The following is a 20,546-nucleotide window of genomic DNA, read 5'->3' on the forward strand; positions in this document are numbered from 1 at the left end:
TTTCACACCACTCATAAGCGGTATTTATTTATTTACTTTGTACGAATTTATATGTAGTATGAAAGTACATTGGTTTTCAAACAGTAATATAGGCATTATAAGCATTGTTTCACTCACTAACTCATCACCATACCTGACCTTTTTTTGCCACATTACCTGATCATCATTTCTGACTGTTTCTTCCTCTAATGCTATGTAAAGTTTGTCCTCCACATTGTCATTGATTGGGGAATCACTCTGGCCCTGAATTTCGTACCGTGGCATGACATGGCTTTACTGGCCAGGTCACTGATAACAGGTGAATTGCTGAGACAATGGCGTGCAAGGGGGGGGGAAGTCATTTTGGGTAAGGCATTGTCCCTGCCTGACATCTTGTAGAAGAAGGTGTCTCGTGTATATGTACCAAAAATCATTCGCGAAAATTGGAAATTGTGCAAATTAGGGACCTTGCAATTGATTCGCGTTTTTGTACGTCGACGAGATTGGCAGTGACAAAACGTGTGGACGTTAATTCATGTCGACGGGACACCGTGGTTTAATGAAATCCTGTATGTGGCCCAGTGTGGAATTTGCATCTTGGGAGAAAAAGGAGGTCCAAGGAACATCCATGACAAAATTATGGAGTCCCTCCCAGTCTGCCATGTCGTAGTGCCATTTAGTCACCACGACCCGTTCAGAGCAAGAGGATGTGGTAGGTGTTCAACTGGTGGCTTGAATCAGACAATGATCAGAGGATCCGAGAGGGGACTTCACTTCGACACTATAATTATCTGAATTGGTTGTTAGAAACAAGTTCAATAGGTGCGGATATTGATCGGGGTTGTCTGGTACGCGAGTGGGTTGACTGACTAACTGGGTGAGATTAAATTAGTCTGCAAATAGCTCACATTCAAGACCAGAGTCATCAGTTCTGGCTGAATAAGTGAGCCATTCAACATTATAGACATTAAAATCACCCAGAATAGTAATTTCTGATGCAGTATTAATAGTGAGGACACTTAGTTGTGAAGACAGAGAGTCAAATAAACTCGGCTCTGGAGGGGCATTAGGGGAACGATAAACTATCTATCTATCTATCTATCTATAGCCCGACGCCCTAATCCCGCAAAGGGTGGCTGCAGACAAAAGGCCTCCAAGTCACTCTGTCACCCACCATTTGACTCCCCTCCCCCCAACTCACCCCCCCTCCCTCATATACCTCTCAACTCCATCCCTCCACCTCATCCTCGGTCTACCCCTCCCTCTCCCTCCCTCCACCTCACCTACATACACCCTCTTAGTCAGTCTTTCATTCTCCATTCTCTTCACATGTCCAAACCACCTCAGTGTATTTCTCCTAATCTTTTCAACCACATCCACATCTACCCCACAACGTTCCTTCACTTCTTCATTCGTCAACCTGTCCCTCCACGTCACGCCACATGCTCCTCTCAAGTAACCCATTTCCACTGCTCTCACTCTTGACTTGTTCCCCTCTTGCAAGGTCCACGCCTCGCTTCCATACGTCAGGGTAGGGATCACAATACCATCATGCAGTGACTTCTTAACTTCCATACTCACCTCCCTATTTCTCATCACTGCTTTCAGTGTACCAACAACCTTTCTTGCCTGCTGTACCCTTTCACGTACTTCATCCCCCAAAGTTCCATCCTTACTCATCACACTACCCAAGTACTTGAATGCACTCACATTCTCCATATCCTCACCATCCAACCTCACTGCACACTCTGTGACTTCATTCCTCTCAAACATCATAACTTTACTTTTGTTTACATTAACTTTCAGCTTCCTCCTCCTACACACTGTCCCAAATTCATTCACACAACAGAAATACTTAATTTTACCAAAAGAGTTTAATTTGTATATGGAATAGTCAAAATATGGACAATTAAATTTAGTAATCTCCTACAGGGCAATTTCTGATTTAGCAAGGCAACATACGCCTCCTTTGGGTCTGAAATTTTGAATCAAGATATAACCAGGAAAATTAAATCTAGCTCAATCAGAGGTGGAGCTAACTTGTGTCTCTGTCAAAAATAGCAGATCAGGGGATTCAAACTGGAGGAAATTTTGAACAGAGTTGATGTTGGAGTGAAGTCCCCTAATATTGCAAAAGAAAATTTTACCGCACTGACGAGCAGATTTAGGGCGCCGGAACACTGAAGGTGGCACAGTCGCTTGACGACAACCGGGAGGGCCCTGTGCAAACGACCCAGCCCTGCCGGTGGTGGTCGCCCGAGAAACCACCACACTAATTCCCAGTATAGCAGCAGCTGTGGTTCTTTTTATGGAGGGAGAGGAGGGATGTGTTGTGAAATGTGTATGATATGTAATGACAAGATTGATGTTTTATGGAGAGAGGATAGCTGGTTTAAGGCAATGTGATATAATGTGGATGTGTGTGTTGTGAAAAGAGGGCAGCCTGATGCCCTCTGATGTTTGAGGCAGAAAGATGTGTAACCAGCTACCAAGGCCTAGGAGAGAAAATGGAATCCAGGCTATTCCCTGAGTCTCCCGTTACCTTGGCGGTAGTACTTCCCTGGGCGAGGCTGCCTACCCCTACTTCTGCCAAATGGAGGAACTTGGTATCCCTTGGAACCAGGTGAAGACACTTCTGATCCTCGACAATGCCCATGTACATCCATCCATTAGTTGCTGATAACGGTCGTTATCAGGCGTATATTTCTGCCACGTAATACGACTGCTGTCATTCAATCAAAGGACCAAGGTGTTATCGTGGCAGCACAGATACTGCATCATTGGATGTTTCTGGATGAGGTTACGATGGTGTTAGAGGACGAGCAAAGGGTAGACACGTTTGGAGTGGACCTTGGAAAATTACAACATCAAGTCTGCAGTGTTCAACTGGGCGAATACTTGGAAGGAAGTCTCCATCAAAACCCTCGAAAGCGGTTGATCTCATCTCCATCAGGGATTAGAGGTCGTACACCTTCATCTATGTGCGGCAGGTGTGGATGTGGACATAGATGATGTGAGGGTGTGACTTGAGGATGATGGCAGCGATCCAGGTTATTGGACAGCGACGTGGACGAGGAGGAGGATCCTGACTCTGAGCACCCTGCCACTCCATCACTTCGCCGTCTTGGTGCACTATATGCCGGGATTGAGCTGGTGCTCGAATATGCTGAGCACCTGCTCTGTGACAGGAAGTTGGTTCCACTGAAGCTGGTGATGGATCTGCAGGCAGTCAGGGATGCTGTCATCCTCCATCAGAATCGCCGCACATATCATCAGACCAAGACTGACTCCTTCAAACTCGCCACCCCCATGTTGCAAGCCCATTCTCCCCAACACCACCACCACCTCATCCCCACTCATTACTCTTGGACCCTTAACCGAGCCGTTCAATCACCATTAGATGTGAGCTTGCGGCTGTCTACAGAGTCTCCTGAGATGCGTAGGCCTCCATCATCATGTCGCACGTCCCCTCTCATCACCTAGCTCCAGCGGATGAAGGAGGAGGAGGAAGAGGAGGAGGTGTTAGACATTTGCTGAACACCGACTAGAGGCTAGTGGGTTATGACACCTGTCCGCCATTCACTGAATGGTAAGTACTGTACTGTGTGCTTTTTTTTTTTTTTTATTGTTTATGCATTGTTTTCTTAGCGTCTAGCTTTATATTGGATATTCCCATGCATGTTTTGATGTCTAAATACAGTACTGTACAGTAGCTGGAAGACTGAAGAACACAGCTACAATTAGGTGGGGTACTGTACATATAGGCTGGGTATGGGTAGGTTATTGGTAGGTAGGATATTGCTCTGTATCCGGATTTTGTCTGTATCCGGATATACCAATGGCTGTACTGTGTCGGATAATCGAGGAATTACTGTATTTTTGTTTTATTGCATCTGCTCAGTACACATTGCATTCTTTACTTTCTCCATGTCCTCATTAACCATGACCTGTAACCATGACTGGCATACTGACTATTTGCAGATACTTCTACACTTCATTTCCCATCGTCGCTCATCATCCCGCTCCTAGACATTATACAATTTTTCCCTTCCCATGCATTAGAGTGTCCGTCAGATATTTTCAATTTCCTCTTCAATAACCTGAAAAACACCTGTTTCTCGTATAAATACTTACTTTCCTATTTTGAGCATCTCACTTTACAAACTCATACTTCTACAAAAAATTTCTAACATTTCTCGAATCCCACATTCGTGTGTACCTCATTCATGTGAACGTCCCATCTAACAACCACACATCCCACATTCTCCATATCTTCTGTCAATTCCATGATCCAAGAAAACTTTTCATTTAATTCCACAAATAAAAACTCAATATATACTCATGCATTATTTATCCTGAAGTGTTCCTTTGCTCCTACTCAGCAGCTCTGTTGAAATCATGACGTTATGTTTTCCCAGGTTTCTGACCTTAAGTCTATCAACATTAACTTATACAACTATACACAAGGGAATTATTTTGTTTCCAAATGTATTATATATGGCAGTCATTTCCACCTGCAAGTTCTCCACGAGGGACACCTTCACGTGTGGCACTGATAAAAATCAGCGGTACGTAGTTAGGTAATACAAACGTCCTTCAGTTCCCTCCTGTACCCCCAAAGGAGGATTGTGGATGGCAGAAGGGCAACTTTAGCCTTTACTGCACTAGGTTCAAGTCCATATGATCATGGGGTCTTAAAATAAAGACCAGCATTTGCTCAGACCCGTACCCACCTGGATAAGGGCGATGCAGACAGCCAATGTCGAGACCAGGATGGCGAGCCACACATACCCGCCAAGTGGGTAATAGAAGCTCAACCAGCTGGGTCTTATGACTGGGGTGGGCATTGCAAAGTACAAACCAGCATGTTCGAAGATAAAGGTAAAGTCCCACCTGAAAATGTTCATTGTACTGTAAAGTCTGTAAATATATGGGATGGGACGTACAGTGTCATATAAATTTATATAAATACATGGGATGGGACCGTACAGTGTCATATAAATTTGTACAGTCATGGTAAGGATTCACATGTAAGCTGTTGCCTAATGTAGTGTCCACCGTCGGTTGGATGTGGAATTGTATCTCCTACACCCTGGTTCACTTATCATCAGTGTTAGTGGAAAGCTTCATATTCCAATAGCCGTGAACTCGACAGTAGACAACACACCACATGTATAAGAAAATTGTCATTTTGAAAGCGACTACCTTTAACTCTTCAGGCAATGAGAGCATAGAGTAAGTATTGCAAGTTGTCACTCTTTTATGGATCAAACTTCAGCCTAGAATGGTATCATGATGTAATGTTATACTAAATTCGGCTGCATTTATTTAACTTACCTTTGAAGTCGCTCTGGGAGTACACCGTAAATTACTGTTGTCATGAATGATTTCCGAATCTCCACCAGATGTGCAACCTGCAAAGTTTATGAAAAGCCCGAATGAAGTGAATAAACATTAAGTTCCACGAGAAAGGTGTTTAGGTAAGTCACATGATTCAGACGAAACAGTAAAAAAAGTAACAGTCTGACGGCTACTTTTCCGTGTATGGAACATGAGCCAGAACATAGGGTATCCATTGTAAGTTACATGGTCAGTACACCTGACAGTATTAGATACCTGAAAAACTTCAGTTATTCTACTGATGGTAATGTAATTTATTTAGCATGACTAGTAGTGGTTCAGTGTACACAAGTGCTACTGAGGCAAATGAGGTAAATACGTGGTGACCACCTACAGTAGTTTCAGTTAGTCAACAGGTAGATTAATGTCATTCTGTCATGTGTCCAACATGTGTTTTCATCACGGTTATAAGTTAGTAGCCAACAGTTACAGAATGTGGATGGAGGTAATTGAGACTCGGGCCTCTTCGCCCACCTTGATCATATGTGATAGGATGTTACTGTTACAGTCTCAGAAACTAAATTTTACACACACACACACACACACACACACACACACACACACACTATATATATATATATATATATATATATATATATATATATATATATATATATGGAGCCTCTGTGGTACAGTAGTAATATGTGCGTTTTCATACACTGAAGAATAAGGGTTCGCGCCCCACCAGGGTAATAAACTTTGGGAGCTTTCTTCCGACTACTCACTACTTTGGCGGACATAACGGGTGCTGTGGTTGAACCAGTGTTGCGTACTATAAAGTATGTTTGCATTCAGTCGGCATGCATGGGCCGATTACACATAGTTCACAGACTGCACACACATCCAAAGCCACTCCAACACTAGTCACACAAGCACTTCTCATCCTACAGGTAATCTCTATCAGGCAGCCTAAGCCACTTGGTAGAGATCTATAGGCTGTACCGTCGCCATTTCGGTCGGGATAGGCCGGTCCTGCAGTGGACACTCAAACGGCTGATGATATATCTATCTATCTATCTATATCCCGTGGGGTGCCACAGGAAATGATATATATATATATATATATATATATATATATATATATATATATATATATATATATATATATATATATATATATATATATATATATATATATATATATATGTATATATATATGTATATATATATATATATATATATATATATATATATATATATATGTTTATATATATATATATATATATATATATATATATATATATATATATATATATATATCATTTCCTGTGGCACCCCACGGGATGCGTAGGGCCTCGATGAACTCTCTCCACCAATATTTGTTTCTTGCCATCTCCTTCAGGTCCCACCAACACTCCTCTCCTGCTTCTCTTTTCATTGTCCTCAACCAGGTTTCCCTTGGCCTACCTCTACCTCTTCTTCCTCTAGCAGTCCACTCTGTCACATCCTGTAATAAACTGCCTTCTTTTCTGTATATGTGCCCCAGCCACTTCTAGCGAGACAGTCTCACATATTCATTAACTGGTTCCACTCTCGTAATATCCCTTACTCTTTCATTTGTAACTCTGTCTTGCCAACTTTACCCCAAGCATCCTTCTCAGTATTTTATTCTCAAATCCTAATACTTTCTGATCTGTTGCCATGACTCATGCCCATAAATAAAAATTGGTCTAACCATGGACTTGTTAATTTTCACTTTAGTATGTACGGAAAGCATATTATTATTCCAAACAGATTTCAACATTCCAACAGCTCACCAAGCCTGTCTAATCCTCTCCTCAATTTCATTGTTTAATGATCCATTAGTGATACAGTCGTTCCCAGATATTTAAAGTTTTCTACATTCTTCACCACATTATTCCCAATTACACAATCGATTTGATTCTCTACGTTCATACATGGAATGTGGGTGTAGCAGAGAGGAAAAGTTTGAATGTAATGGAGATGAGGTGTCTGAGGAGTATGTGTGGAGTGACGCGTATGGATCGGGTGCGAAATGATGAAGTGCGAAGGAGAACTGGAGTTGTTCAGGAGATGGCTGGTAGAATTGAGCAGAGGGTGTTGCGATGGTTTGGGCATATGGAGAGAATGGATAATGAGCGATTGGTGAAAAAGATAACTAGATCTGATGTGAGAGGTGTAAGGCTGAGAGGAAGACCACGAATAGGATGGATGGACAGTGTGAAGAGAGCGCTGGATGCGAGAGGGATGTCTGTTGAGCAAGGAAGAGTGGCTGTGCGTGACAGAAATAAATGGAGAGAAATTGTGAATAAATAAGTGATGACGCAGCCCTGAGGGGATATTCTCCCGCATTTGGTCTGATCAGCTAGTCAGGTCAGGTGCGGGTAAGGGGATGGGTATGTTATGATGTGGCAGGGGTAAACCAGTTCTGCTGTCGGGCCCTGCTGCGGATGTCACTGATTGCATTGCGCAGTTGACCCTTGTGCGGTGTGGTGCGGTGAGGATCTGTCCGTTCTCCCCTTTGGGGCTAAGATGTGAATGAATGTGTTTAAATGGATGAGTAAATGGAGAGTGTGTCGTCCTGTCTCGGCTACCTCCCTTTCCTTGGGGGAAGCAGCCTAGGTATATAGATAGATAGATAGACGTTCATATTAATAATTTCAGTCTTTCCACAATTTATTATCAATCCCACTTTTTCTCCTTCCTCCACCAGACAATCAAGCACCCTCTGCATCTCGTAAATACTTTTGCAAATCAATACAATATCATCAGCATAGTCCAAATCCATCAGCTTCATACTTTCTTTCCAGTCAATTCCTGCACCTGTCCTCCTTACAACCTTTCTCACAACATAATCCATAACCAAAACAAACAGTAATGGCGAAAGGACTCCTCCTTGAATCACTCACGACCTAGCTTCAAATGAATCACTCAAAGAACCACCCACCATTACCTTATAAAAAGTACCTTCATGCAGGCTTCTAATATTTACAAACTTTTCTGGTATACCATAGAATCTCATTATTTTCAACATAACTCCACGTGAAACACTATCAAACGCCTTTTCAAAATCCACAAAACACATTCTAAGTGGCATTTTCATCTCATTAGCTTGTTGCATTAGATGCCTTACAATAAAAATCTGATCATTACAACCTTGACCCTTTCTAAATCCCGCTTGTTCTTCTCTTAAAATTTTATCAATTACTGGCTCTATTCTCTTCAACAAGATTTTGGAAAAGACTTTTGCAACTACAGGTGTCAAAGTTATCCCCCTCCAATTGCCACACACACACACTTAATCTCTCTTTTTTGGTATTTTTATAATCACTCCATTTTTCCACTTCTGGAATTCCACCATTATCCAAAGCCACATTAAAAAGTTTCAAAAGCGCATTCATCAACTCATCATTTTCCACCTTAAGCATTTCAGGAAATATTCCATCCTCTCCTGGGGCCTTAAAATTCTATAACTCCTTTATAGATTTTAATACCTCTTCCAAGGTTATATTCCCTGTTTCTATCTGCAAATCTCTCTCGGCTGGCAAAATGTCCTCTTCAGCTGGGATTGGTCTATTTAGAACAGATTCAAAGTGCTCTCTCCACCTTCCTTTTATATCCATATCTTTAGTCATCAAATTACCATTTCTATCTCGTACAGGTATTTCCTTCCTTCTCTTTTCAGTCCCAGTTAACTCCTTTATGGCCTGATACGCTGCTCGTGTGCTCTGACCGTCATTTTTGCTTAATTTAATTTCTGTCTCTGTTGCCTTTTCATCACATAGCCTCCTCTTATCACGTCTAACGAGTCTTTTTACTTCAGAATGTAAACTCCAGTACTTTGCTCAAAGTACTTCAACTACCTGGCCATCAACATGTTGTTCTTCACTTCGTAACTTCGCCTCTTTCCTGTTCTGAATTGCATTCCATGTTTCATCTGACATCCACTTTTTCCTTCTCGCTTTTCCCTTTTTCTTAATAGTAACCTGAGCACTCTCATGCAAAACCTCTTTTACCTCTCTCCACATTTAATATCATTGTCTTCAGATTCCATCAAAGTCTGCAGGACTAGAAACCTGTTCCTACAGTCCCATCGAAACTTTTCCACTGTGTTCTCATTACTTCTCAGCTCATCAAAAACATAATTATTACCTCCTGTACAATAGACGAGTTGTCGGTTCTGGGTAAACATGGCCAGAGCACTCTGCCATGTACTTAAAAACTTACGGTATATGTATCTTTTTTTTTTTTAATTCATCATTTGCACTGAACAAGACGTGATAACTTTAATTCTTTGCGGCTGGAGGGAAGGAGCCGCCATGTTGGCGATGACGTCAGCATTCACACTGCAGACGACACTCCAATCCATCACACAATACTTTACCAGTAACAGAGATGATAGTTGTACCCACATGGCCACCGTAGATCCAAACTACCCCCTTCAGGTATGTTGTGAAGGAATATTTTTCATGGAGTAAATGGGTGGTACCTGTTAGGTAAGTAAATTGTGGTGAAATCGACCAGAAATAGCTTACATCTACACCATTCCCGAGCGGTGCTCGTACCTCATGAGGTGGGAAGTGTTAAATGTATGCCGTACAGTATCAGTTGTATGAGTTTATGATGGTATTATGCTCATATTTAATATTTGACCTCTTCATTATTAGTTTTCCGAAGGAAAAAAAAAAGTTTCAGTGACAACTACAGTACTTCAGGGGAGTGTGACGAAATACCGAATCGGCGGTCATTTACCGAATCAGCACCGAACTGGCACTTTTTATTTGGTAAGCGTTATAGATTTTATCACCATAGAGGTTCATACTCACCTAATTATTCGAAATCTGGTCAAATTTTTGTATTTAATTTTACCTTTTAAAAAATCCTGATTCACAGCGAAAATGGTAATTAGCGGATTTTTTTTTTTTTTTTTTTTTTGTGTCCGACTCGGGGCATAGGCTTCACAGCCTGCAATCAAGGCCCAACAGTCCTCCTACATACCATACACCTCTACATGTCACCACTTCGGCGCTAACACCCACCGTCCATATTGAATACATGCTAGGGCTGTCTCATACAGGACTGGTGTATTGGTATTAGCGGGGGTATTTTTGCGACATGTCGGCGGGTCTTCTGGTAGATCAGTAAAGCCTGATTTAATGAAATTCAAATCCTTAAACTGTTCCCTGCCCCAGCCGGGATTCGAACCTGGGTCCGGTGGGACTACAGGCCACCTCTCTACCGATTGAGCCACCGCCTCTCCTTTAGCTGAACAGCTTGCCTTGGCAGACTTCCGCTATTTATAATTATTAATTTAACATACAAATGCACTTATTCGCACTTTAAATCAGTATCTGTGCAAAACAGAAGTCTGTCAAGGCATGTTGGCGATCTAAAGTAAAAATATCCGCTAACCTTGGCACGTTTTCCCTCTGACTCCTAATATTCTATTAATAATTAAATAAAGCATAGTTTTTTTTACTGAATTTCAGATAATTAGATGTGTATGAACCTATATGGCGAAGAATATAATATTTTCACAACAGTAAAGACTGCATTCCAGTACTGGGAACTTCCGACGAGCAGCCAGCCACCACTGTTTTCGTTTATTGTTATTGGCTAGTATACAGAGGAATAATTTCCCTACTGTGCTTTTGTCAGTGCACTTACACATTGGAACGAAACTTTAGCAATTATTCCTCTTGTCACTGGACATTCTTGGAGGTCAGAAATAAGCACAGTGTATCCTGGCTAAACGTTAACAAAGCAGACTATGCTGCCTCAGTGTGAGTAGTGACGTCACGACCAATCACAGGCCGTTTCAGTGTCACGTGATTTTTCGGCTACTTTATTATTTTTTCATGTTTCTGCACATTTTTATTGAAAATAATGGTTGACATAGTTATTTTCTGAGTATCTTTTACCCATACAAGTATCTAACTTCAAAAAAATTTTGATCGGAAACTCGTCTGTTACCATTAACGTTTCTCTTAAGTTTTATTTTAATCTTTGACACAACAAGTTGATGATCACTACCTATATCTGTCCCCCTCCTTACGCAAACATCTTGCAAGTAACTCCTATGCCTTCTGCTAATTGCAATGTGATCAATCTGGTTACAATATTTACCACATGGTGAAATCCAAGTAGTCTTATGTATTTTTCTATACTCAAAGATAGTTCCACCAATTATAAGGTCATTTGCCAAACAAAAGCTTCCAAATCGCACCCCATTTTCGTTTCTTATACCAACACCCTCCTTACCCACACAAACTTCAAAGCCATCCCTACTACTGCTAACAATTGCATTAAAATCACCAATGCAAACTAACACATCATGTCTTGCCACTCCATTCACTACATCCTGCAGCTTCTCATAAAAGTCATCCTCCATTTCATCAGCAGCCTCATTTGTTGGAGCATACCCTACAACCATACTGATATTACCATGGTCAGATTTTAAACGAGCATAAAGCAAGCGCTCATTAATTGGTTCAAATTCACATACTGCCTTACAAGCATCTCCACTCAGCAGTAAGCCTACTCCTTGGTAATGATTTCCATCACTCCTACCAGAAACCAGCATAGTAATACCATCTTCCAAATTCATTTTATCAACTCCAAGCAACCTCGTTTCAGTCAGAGAACAAATATCCATCTCGTATTCCTTGAACACTGAAATTTAAGTTCTTCCATTTTACCAGCCTGATTAAGAGTTCAAACATTCCAGTTTCCTATTCTTAAGGTTGTTTTTGGATGAATAAACTTATTTCTACACCGTAGGATTCTTAGCACCCCCTGCCCACTTAAGGGTTGCACGGAACTGAGGGCCATTGCTTCGTAACCAGAGTTCATCAAGATTTCTTAGGCAGAAAAATATTTTACGCTGGAGCCAATGCCAGTGACTCGCAGGAACCAGACAGTGGAGAGAGGAAATTAACTAAATGAAAGTAAAATGCAGAGGGTTTGGACAGACAAAGTACAAGGGAAAGAAAGGGAGCAAAAAGAATGTAGATAAAAGAGTCCCTTTTAGTCGCCTCTTACGACAAGCAGGGAATACTGGGGAAGTATTCTATCCCCCCTTCCCCAGGGGGATATATATATATATATATATATATATATATATATATATATATATATATATATATATATATATATATATATATACTCTGTGTGTGTGTGTGTGTGTGTGTGTGTGTGTGTGCAATTAAATCACTTAATAACACGTGATTCATAGATATGCTGATATCCACAAGGAAAAGGAAACACGATATATCCCGAGCGCTTCCGAGTATTCATATCTTCAGGGAAGAGCAAAGTGAAGGAGTAGGAGTACACCTGTCATTCTTATACAGAAAGGGGGAAGGGAAAGTCCGAAGGGAGCTTACCAAGCCGCCGACAAATACAAGTGTTCTAAACTTACGCCCCTACTTCTGGTTAAATAAAAACAGTATTAAAATAAATAATGTTACACACTTAAAAATGATTCTTTATATACAGACTTGTGGATAACAATGAATTATATAACTGAGGAGTCGTTGCCTTAAGCGCTCGGGATACATCGTGTCTCCTTATCCTTGTTTATATCAGCATATATATATATATATATATATATATATATATATATATATCTTTCTATCCATCTGTTCTATCTATCTATCTATCTGTCTATATCTATCTATCTATCTATCTTTCTATCTATATATCTGTCTATCTATCTATATGTATATATATACACATGTGGATCTGCAGTGCTTCCATGACTGCAAGGCCTGAGGGGGCTAGGTTTAAGATTGAAGAGTTGAGAAGTAGGATAGGACTGAAATGTATTGCTGTTGTGATGAGGAGAGGTAGACTGAGGTGGTTTGGGCATGTTGAGAGGATATAGGATCATTCTTGGGTGAAGAAAGTACGAAACGTTAATATTAAGGGCTGGGGTTGCGAGGTGTAGACCAAAATATACCTGGGACGAGTTCATTATGTGAGACCTCAAGGTTAAGGGACTGAATAGTGAGTATGTCAGAGATTGAGTAGCATGGGGAGCCGTCATTATGTGACGAGGGCCGACGCATGAGAGTATGTTAGAACCTTGATAAACGAGACGAAACGAAACGAGAGAGAGAGAGAGAGAGAGAGAGAATGTAACTTGTTTATTTATGTGTGGGTGCGGGTCACCTGGACAAAAACTAATGAACTTAGTTAAACTGAAAAAATTTAATTGATAACTCTAAGCAAGCCCTTATTTACCGTCAGTTTATTTATTTTCCCACATTTCCATTTTCATCTTGAAAATGATGGTGGTGATATACTTCCATTCTAGAGACTCACCTCATCCCATTCACGTGTAGGGATGCGACGGAAAGTGAAGTTGAGTGCCTGACATAGTGTAGCCAGCAGGTTGTAGTTGACGCCCGAGTACCTGGAACAGTTTGCAAAGAATGATAATCAATGCGAAAACAGTCTGAATGAAGATGAACGTATGAAGATTAATATGACGGAACATAACATATAAACAATAGGCTTAAAGACAAGCTTATGACTAAGATACCTTGTGGTGTTGCCCTCCACAGTCTCGTCCCAGTACGGTTCATAAGGCAGGACCGTCACGTTTACCGTTGCCCCCTGGAAACTGTTAAACAAAATGTCGTTTTTGCTGTGTGCACGTCACTAACACACGCAATTATCAGCCGTACTGTGCTAGCGGTAGGGGCAGGGCCACTAACACATTAGTCTCTAAATCACTCTCAATCAGGAGTCACTTGTACCCAAAGGAGAACTGAGGCAAACTGGAGTCCCAGTGGAGGCTCTAGAACCCTTTCCTGTATCTAACTGGATTCTAGGAAATGTTTACCTGGGATCTGAGTCAATTACAAAGATTCTCATGTTTTAATTTCTTAAAAATAACTTAAGGTTCGTTACGAATATTTAGCCAGAATCATAAAATTACCCCTTAAAAGTCGTCTTAGGTCTCAAGGATCCGACAATACAAAGTTTGACAGTTTTAGCAGATATGTTGTCCTGCATTACACATTAAGGACTGAAATGACCAGTTATGTGGAGAATCAGACACACAGTACTCTCCTCGCAGGCTCCATAAAATAATGACTAATGAAGGGAATTCCTGAACTTGCATTATTAGTTTTGTTACAGGAAGTTGCATAAAATTGAACATCACTAGATTCGTGTCTTAGTCAAGGATCGTGTCCTTCTAGTCACGATGTAAATGTCTCCTATAAAACCAACATTCCCGACGTTACATTGGACAGAACATGTCACCCATTCCATTGAAACCATCCTCCATATCTTCTAGCTACAATTTTGATCTCACTAACTGAAGAAAATAAATTTTCCCATGGACAACAAACTTTCTTCCCTATTCCACAACATTGCAAACTGATTTTTTCTTGTAACAGATAAATTACAGCCATACAATATACTTTATGATTCATACCGGTAGATATAATAAATGCAGTTAGGCGGTTGTTGCTAATCTCACTTACTCACCATAATTGTGGCCATTTAGTTTTGACAACACAATTTTTTTTTTTTAATTATCATTAATGTTTACTTTCTTTGATATGGTAAGGAGTGACCACATGGAAGATGGCTAGTGTTGCAACACCTTTGTATCACTTAGTAACATGTCAAAAAGAGTTGGTAAATCACGCAAAATTATGACAAAACAAGAATATTTCTGTGAACTAAGATGGCAGTTCTTCCGTTCAGCATAATAATTATAAACCAGTTTTAACAAGAAATATAAACCAGTTTCTTGCCATGACTTTTGACGGTTATTTAATTATTTATTTATTTATTTATTGTGGCACAGGAAAGCTTTTTCAGTGAATGATGGTAACGATATAGTCATATGAATGGCTGGAGGCCTACTAAAATAGGGGGATCCAATAGGATGTAACCAAAAACAGTTTAAATACAAAGGCTGGTTGGGAATGAAAATTCACGCGCTGTCATTTGGTGAAGAGGGATGGTCACCCATGCCTTGACTACGTAGTCAAGCCCCGGGCCCCTATGCTCCTTATGGGTCACTGATTAATTGACTGACCGCGACAGAGCCTTTAGCAAGTACTCTCCTAAGGTCAGTAAAATACAGGCCATTATATATTGGTAAAATATAAAGCTGCTGCTCCTAAAATGTGCGTAACCTAGCAGGTGTACCCGATGTTGCCCGGGTAAAGATAAATAAGACAATTACCGCGCATACTGGCCCAGTCTGGGACATGGCGGGTGAAGGGGAGCACCCTTCTGTGGGAGACACCTCCCAGGGTTCCATTTTACCCATTATACCTATGATCCTCCTTGGACCATTTCCCCAGCGATATATTGCCCATGGGTCTGTTATTCCCATGGTCGTATTTTCCCACCACCCAGTATATACCCAATTACCCTTTCCTACATTCTCTTCCTACACACCTTTCCTCCAGTCCACCGTGCAAAAACATCCATCCACTCACCCATCCATCTGACCCACCCTCCCTCCCACCCTTCTCCACAACAATCGCACATTCACTCACCTCTGCGCACCCACTCTATCCATCCAACCCATCTGCCGGCCCACTCGGCCCGTTGTAATATTTAGATAGTTGTAGGAGGACGTCAAAATCTCTACAGCATATTCGCCACCATGTTTCTGCCATATTGACTTGATTAGTTCTAATAATTTTTATATTTCTTCCATCAGGCAAGCTACGTTATCGACATTATACAACACCAGTAAATTCCTCTTGAAAAACTATTTCTATTAGATCACTTCTGGAGTCTGTAGATAGTTCCTACTTAATTTCCACAGCAGACAAACACAGACACACGCATTTTCATCAATATAGGCATGATTTACTTGCGGTATTTCTCTGGGAAAAGTGTCAGGGGTGTGCGGTAGCGGAGACCTGTGTCAGGGGACCACAAAGCCACTTGCACCACCCTGGCACCGCTGGGGCTGTAAGGCAGGTGCACCAACACACTGTACCTGTGGATGGATGGATGCTTGGAGTAAAGATAAAAGCAACTGTTGTTAGAGTTGGAAGAAATTCTAAGCATAATACTTCGATGAGGAATAATGCTGGGGAGAGCACTGACAATCAGGCTATGCTTTGAGTGCAAGTAAAGGGTATAAACAAACATTGTCCCTCCACAATGCGTTCGTTATTCAGAGAGGTGGGCCATATATCTCACGCTCCATGAAACTCAACTGGTGAGTTCTCTTGAGTACCAGGAGCTGCTCAGTCAGTACTCTGTTCCTTGTGTATGCCTTGCGTCATTTTTATTTCTTGATACTTTTCCATGCATTAAATTTCAGTCAGTGTTCCCAATGCCTTACGTTCGTCATTTTCTACTTCTCCCAATATCATTCACGTATTACAACTTAGTCAATGTTGTCAGTGTCTACCTTGCATCATTTTCTACTTCCTTAATCTGTGTTCATGCATAATAGGGTCTGGTCATATATAGTAACTGATTGTATGACTGATGGCTAGTTTCTTCAGGCAGCATCGCCCACACCACCCGAATGAGCCGTCCTACCAACCAAGGGGTTACTGTCTTGTGAGTGTCAATTGGATCACATTACATACGAACTCACAACACCTGCCGATGTTTACTTAGATAAGAAAAGTGACTGAGTCACGGTGACATGACAAGTAGTTGTTTTGCATGACTTGTGTAAAGTTAATGAGAAATAGTCAACCTTGATAAAGAAAATACGCATAATTATTGTTTCAAAAGAAACCAGGTTGAATAATTATTCTTTCCCTTGACCCATAAATAGTAAGAACAAAATTAGTTCTCAAAGTTTATAAGAGTATTACTTCTACATAATTCCATTCTTATTCTGAGCTTTTTTTTTTTTTTTATTCAATGAAGAAGGACCCAAAATGAAATACAGACAGAGGGAGACATTTCCAGAGTTGACATTTCCAGAGTTGACCTGTTGTATAAATGAAGAACTGGGAATAACAGTTAACTCTTGCATTAGAGGGTAGGACAGAAAAGGGACGTGAGTTTGTTGCTAGATGGGTGCTTCACGCCCGTCGTAGTGATGGAGGGGTGCAAGCAGATAGTTCAGAGGAGCAGTGACCATTGGAGTAGCGGTAGAAAATAGATAAAGATGCAACAACGCGATGAAGAAACAGAGATTGAAGGGAGCCAGTAAGGGGAGGAGAGTCAGTGAGACGAAAAGCTTTTGAGTCCACCTTGTTGAGAACAGCTGTATGTGAAGAACCTCCCCAAACATGAGAGTTGTACTCAAAACAGGGGCGAATAAATCCCGGGTAAAAAGTCAACAACTGTGCAGGGTTAAAGAAGGTGTGGAGTCAGCTTATCACATCTGATCTCTTGGAAGCAGAATATAAAAGAGATGTAATATGAACTTTCAAAGATAAATCCCGAGACAATGAATCACCGAGTATATTTAAAGATGATGCAGGATTGAGCTGGATATTAGTAAAAAATAGCGAGTACTCCTGTGGAAGATTTTGATCGTCAGTATGGATTCCGTCAGGGACGCTCCACTGGCGATCTTCTCACCCACCCTTCAGACTCCTGGTCATCCTCCTTTCGGGACTTTGGCGAAAACTTTGCCATTGCACTCGACATCTCAAAGGCTTTCGATCGAGTCTGGCATAAATCTTTAATTTCCAACTGCCCTCTTACAGTTTCTATCCTTCTATCTGTGCCTTCATCTCTAGCTTCCTTTCTGGTCGTTCTATATCCGCTGTTGTAGACGGCCATCGTTCTTCTCCTTGATCTATTAACAGTGGTGTTCCTTAGGGCCCTGTCCTATCACCAGCTCTTCCTTTTATTCATCAATGACCTTCTAAGCTGTACATCTAACCCTATCCACTCATACGCTGATGACTCCATCCTTCACCTTTCCATTCGGTTCCCGCAACGTCCATCTCGCAGTTACTTCAGCAAACAAGGGGTGAGGCTATGGCACACCTAATGTCTGACTTGGCTCGTATCTCTGACTGGGGTAAAAATAATCTGGTTGTTTTTAATTCATCAAAGACTCAGTTTTTACACCTATCACCCAGACAAAATCTTCCACAGGAATACCCACTAATGTTTAATAATATTCAGCTTAATCCTGCATCATCCTTGAACATGCTTGGGGTTTCATTTACCCGGGACTTATCTTCGAAATATCATATTACATCTCTTTTAAAATCTGCTTCCAAGAGATCAGGTGTGCTAAGCCGACTCCGTTCCTTCTTTACCCCTGCACAATTGTTGACTGTATACAGGGGTTTTATCCGCCCCTGTGTAGAGTACAGCTCTCATGTGTGGGGAGGCTCCCTACATAAAAGTCTTCTCAATAGGGTGGAGTCAAAGGCTTTTCATCTCATTAACTCGCCTCTTACTGACTCCCTTCAACCTCTGTCTCTTCGCCGCACTGTTGTATCCTTATCTCTTTTCTATCGCTGCTTCAATGGTCACTGCTTCTCTGAACTGTCTCCATGCATTCCACCACCTCTACGACGGGCACTTAGTACCCGTCTAGCAGCAAACTCTCACCCCTTTTCTGTCCAACTATCTAATGCAAGAGTTAACCGTTACTCCCAGTCGTTCATTAATGCAACAGGTCAGCTGTGGAACTGTCTCCCTCTGTCTGTATTTCCTGCTTCCTATGATCTCCAGTCTTTCAAATGCAATCTGTCCAGGCATCTCGAAATGATCGTATCTTGAATATGGCTCTCTCTTGTACGTTGCTTTTCTCTTGGAAGGAACAATAATTACGGGCTCGTGGCCTTTGGTTCCTTCTTCCTCACAAAAAAAAAGAACTGAGTTTTTGATGCATGTAAAACAACCAAGTCAAATATATGAACCAAGACAGACATTAGCTGCACCATTGCCTCATCCCATGTTTATTGAAGTAACTGCTGAGATGGATGCTGCGGGAAGTGAACTGAAAGGTGAAGGGTGGAGTAATCAGTGTTACAGTGGATAGCTTTAGCTGTATAGCACAGAAGGTCATTGATGAAAAAAGAAAGAGAGCTGGTGATAGGACAGAGCCCTGAGGAACACCATTACTGATAGCTCTAGGAGAAGAACGGTGTCCATCTGCAAGAGCAGCTATAGAATGAAGAGAAAGAATATGAAGGCACAGATAGAAAGATGGAAACCGGAAGTGGGCAGTTTTGAAATTAAAGATGTATGCCAGACCCAATTGAAAGCCTTTGAGATGTCACGTGCAAGGCTCAAACATTAGTGGGTACTCCTGAGGAATATTCTAACGGATTGATAGCTGTTCCTCCATCACTTCCCCCCTCTGACTTCCTCATGGCTGACATTAAAATGTCTTCAGCTGATGTATTTTCTGCTATCACAGGCCTCAGTACTAACAAGGCATATGGGCCTGATGGAGTCCCTCCTGTTGTTCTCAAGAACTGTGTTTCTGCCAAGGTAAATTCTTTCGCCTTTGTCTATCAACTTGTACCTTTCCTTCTTGCTGGAAGTTTGCTCTCATTCAGCCAGTCCCAAAGAAGGGTGACCATTCTCAACCCTCTAAATATCGTCCAACTGCTTTAACATCCTGTATCTCAAACGTTTTCGGATCAATTCTTAATAGAAAAATTTTAAAGCACCTTTTCTATCACAACCTTCTTTCTGATCGTCAGTATGGGTTCCGTCAGGGACTCTCCACTGGCTATCTTCTCACCTATCTTTCAGACTCCTGGTCATCCTCTTTTCGAGACTTTGGTGAAAGCTTTGCCATTGCACTTGACATCTGAAAGGCTTTCGATCGAGTCTGGCATAAATCTTTAATTTCCAAACTGCCCTCTTACGGTTTCTATCCTTCTATCTGTGCCTTCATCTCTAGCTTCCTTTCTGGTCGTTCTATAGCTGCTGTTGTAGACGGCCATTGTTCTTCTCCTAGATCTATTAACAGTGGTGTTCCTCAGGGCTCTGTCTTATCAGCAAGTCTCTTCCTTTTATTTATCAATGATCTTCTAAGCTGTACATCTAACCCTATCCACTCGTATGCTGATGACTCCACCCTTCACCTTTCCATTCGATTCGCACAACGTCCATCGCAGCAGTTACTTCAACAAACAAGGGATGAGGCTATGACACACCTAATGTCTGTCTTGGCTCGTATCTCTGACTGGGGTAAAAATAATCTGGCTGTTTTTAATGCATCAAAGACTCAGTTTTTGCACCTATCAACCTGACTAAATCTTCCACAGGTATAC

General features: G+C 41.4%; 1 protein-coding gene across 1 annotated transcript; it reads right to left on the reverse strand.

Moving 5' to 3' along the window:
- Positions 1-3,863: 3,863 nt before the first annotated feature.
- Positions 3,864-14,220, reverse strand: LOC145397158 (uncharacterized). Its single transcript, XM_080270356.1, has 6 exons — positions 14,189-14,220; positions 13,886-13,966; positions 13,666-13,756; positions 5,317-5,393; positions 4,713-4,872; positions 3,864-3,926 (listed from the first exon to the last, which is right to left on the reverse strand). Exons 1-6 carry the CDS (start codon positions 14,218-14,220, stop codon positions 3,864-3,866), a joined length of 504 nt encoding a protein of 167 aa, XP_080126482.1.
- Between the last annotated feature and the right edge of the window lie 6,326 nt (positions 14,221-20,546).

Source organism: Coenobita brevimanus, chromosome 40 (assembly GCF_032717465.1).
Source record: "Coenobita brevimanus isolate Jiangsu-jjx chromosome 40, ASM3271746v2, whole genome shotgun sequence".
NCBI classification, from domain to species: Eukaryota; Metazoa; Arthropoda; class Malacostraca; order Decapoda; family Coenobitidae; genus Coenobita; species Coenobita brevimanus.

Excerpts from the sequence above, each read along its gene's own strand:
- LOC145397158 (XM_080270356.1), bottom strand. The coding sequence starts at position 14,220 with ATGAGAATCTTTGTAATTGACTCAGATCCCAG. Across the intron at positions 5,394-13,665 it reads CTACACGTGAATGGGATGAG|GTTGCACATCTGGTGGAGAT; the intron begins GTGAGTCTCTAG and ends TAAACTTTGCAG. Across the intron at positions 4,873-5,316 it reads CTCCCAGAGCGACTTCAAAG|GTGGGACTTTACCTTTATCT; the intron begins GTAAGTTAAATA and ends GAACATTTTCAG.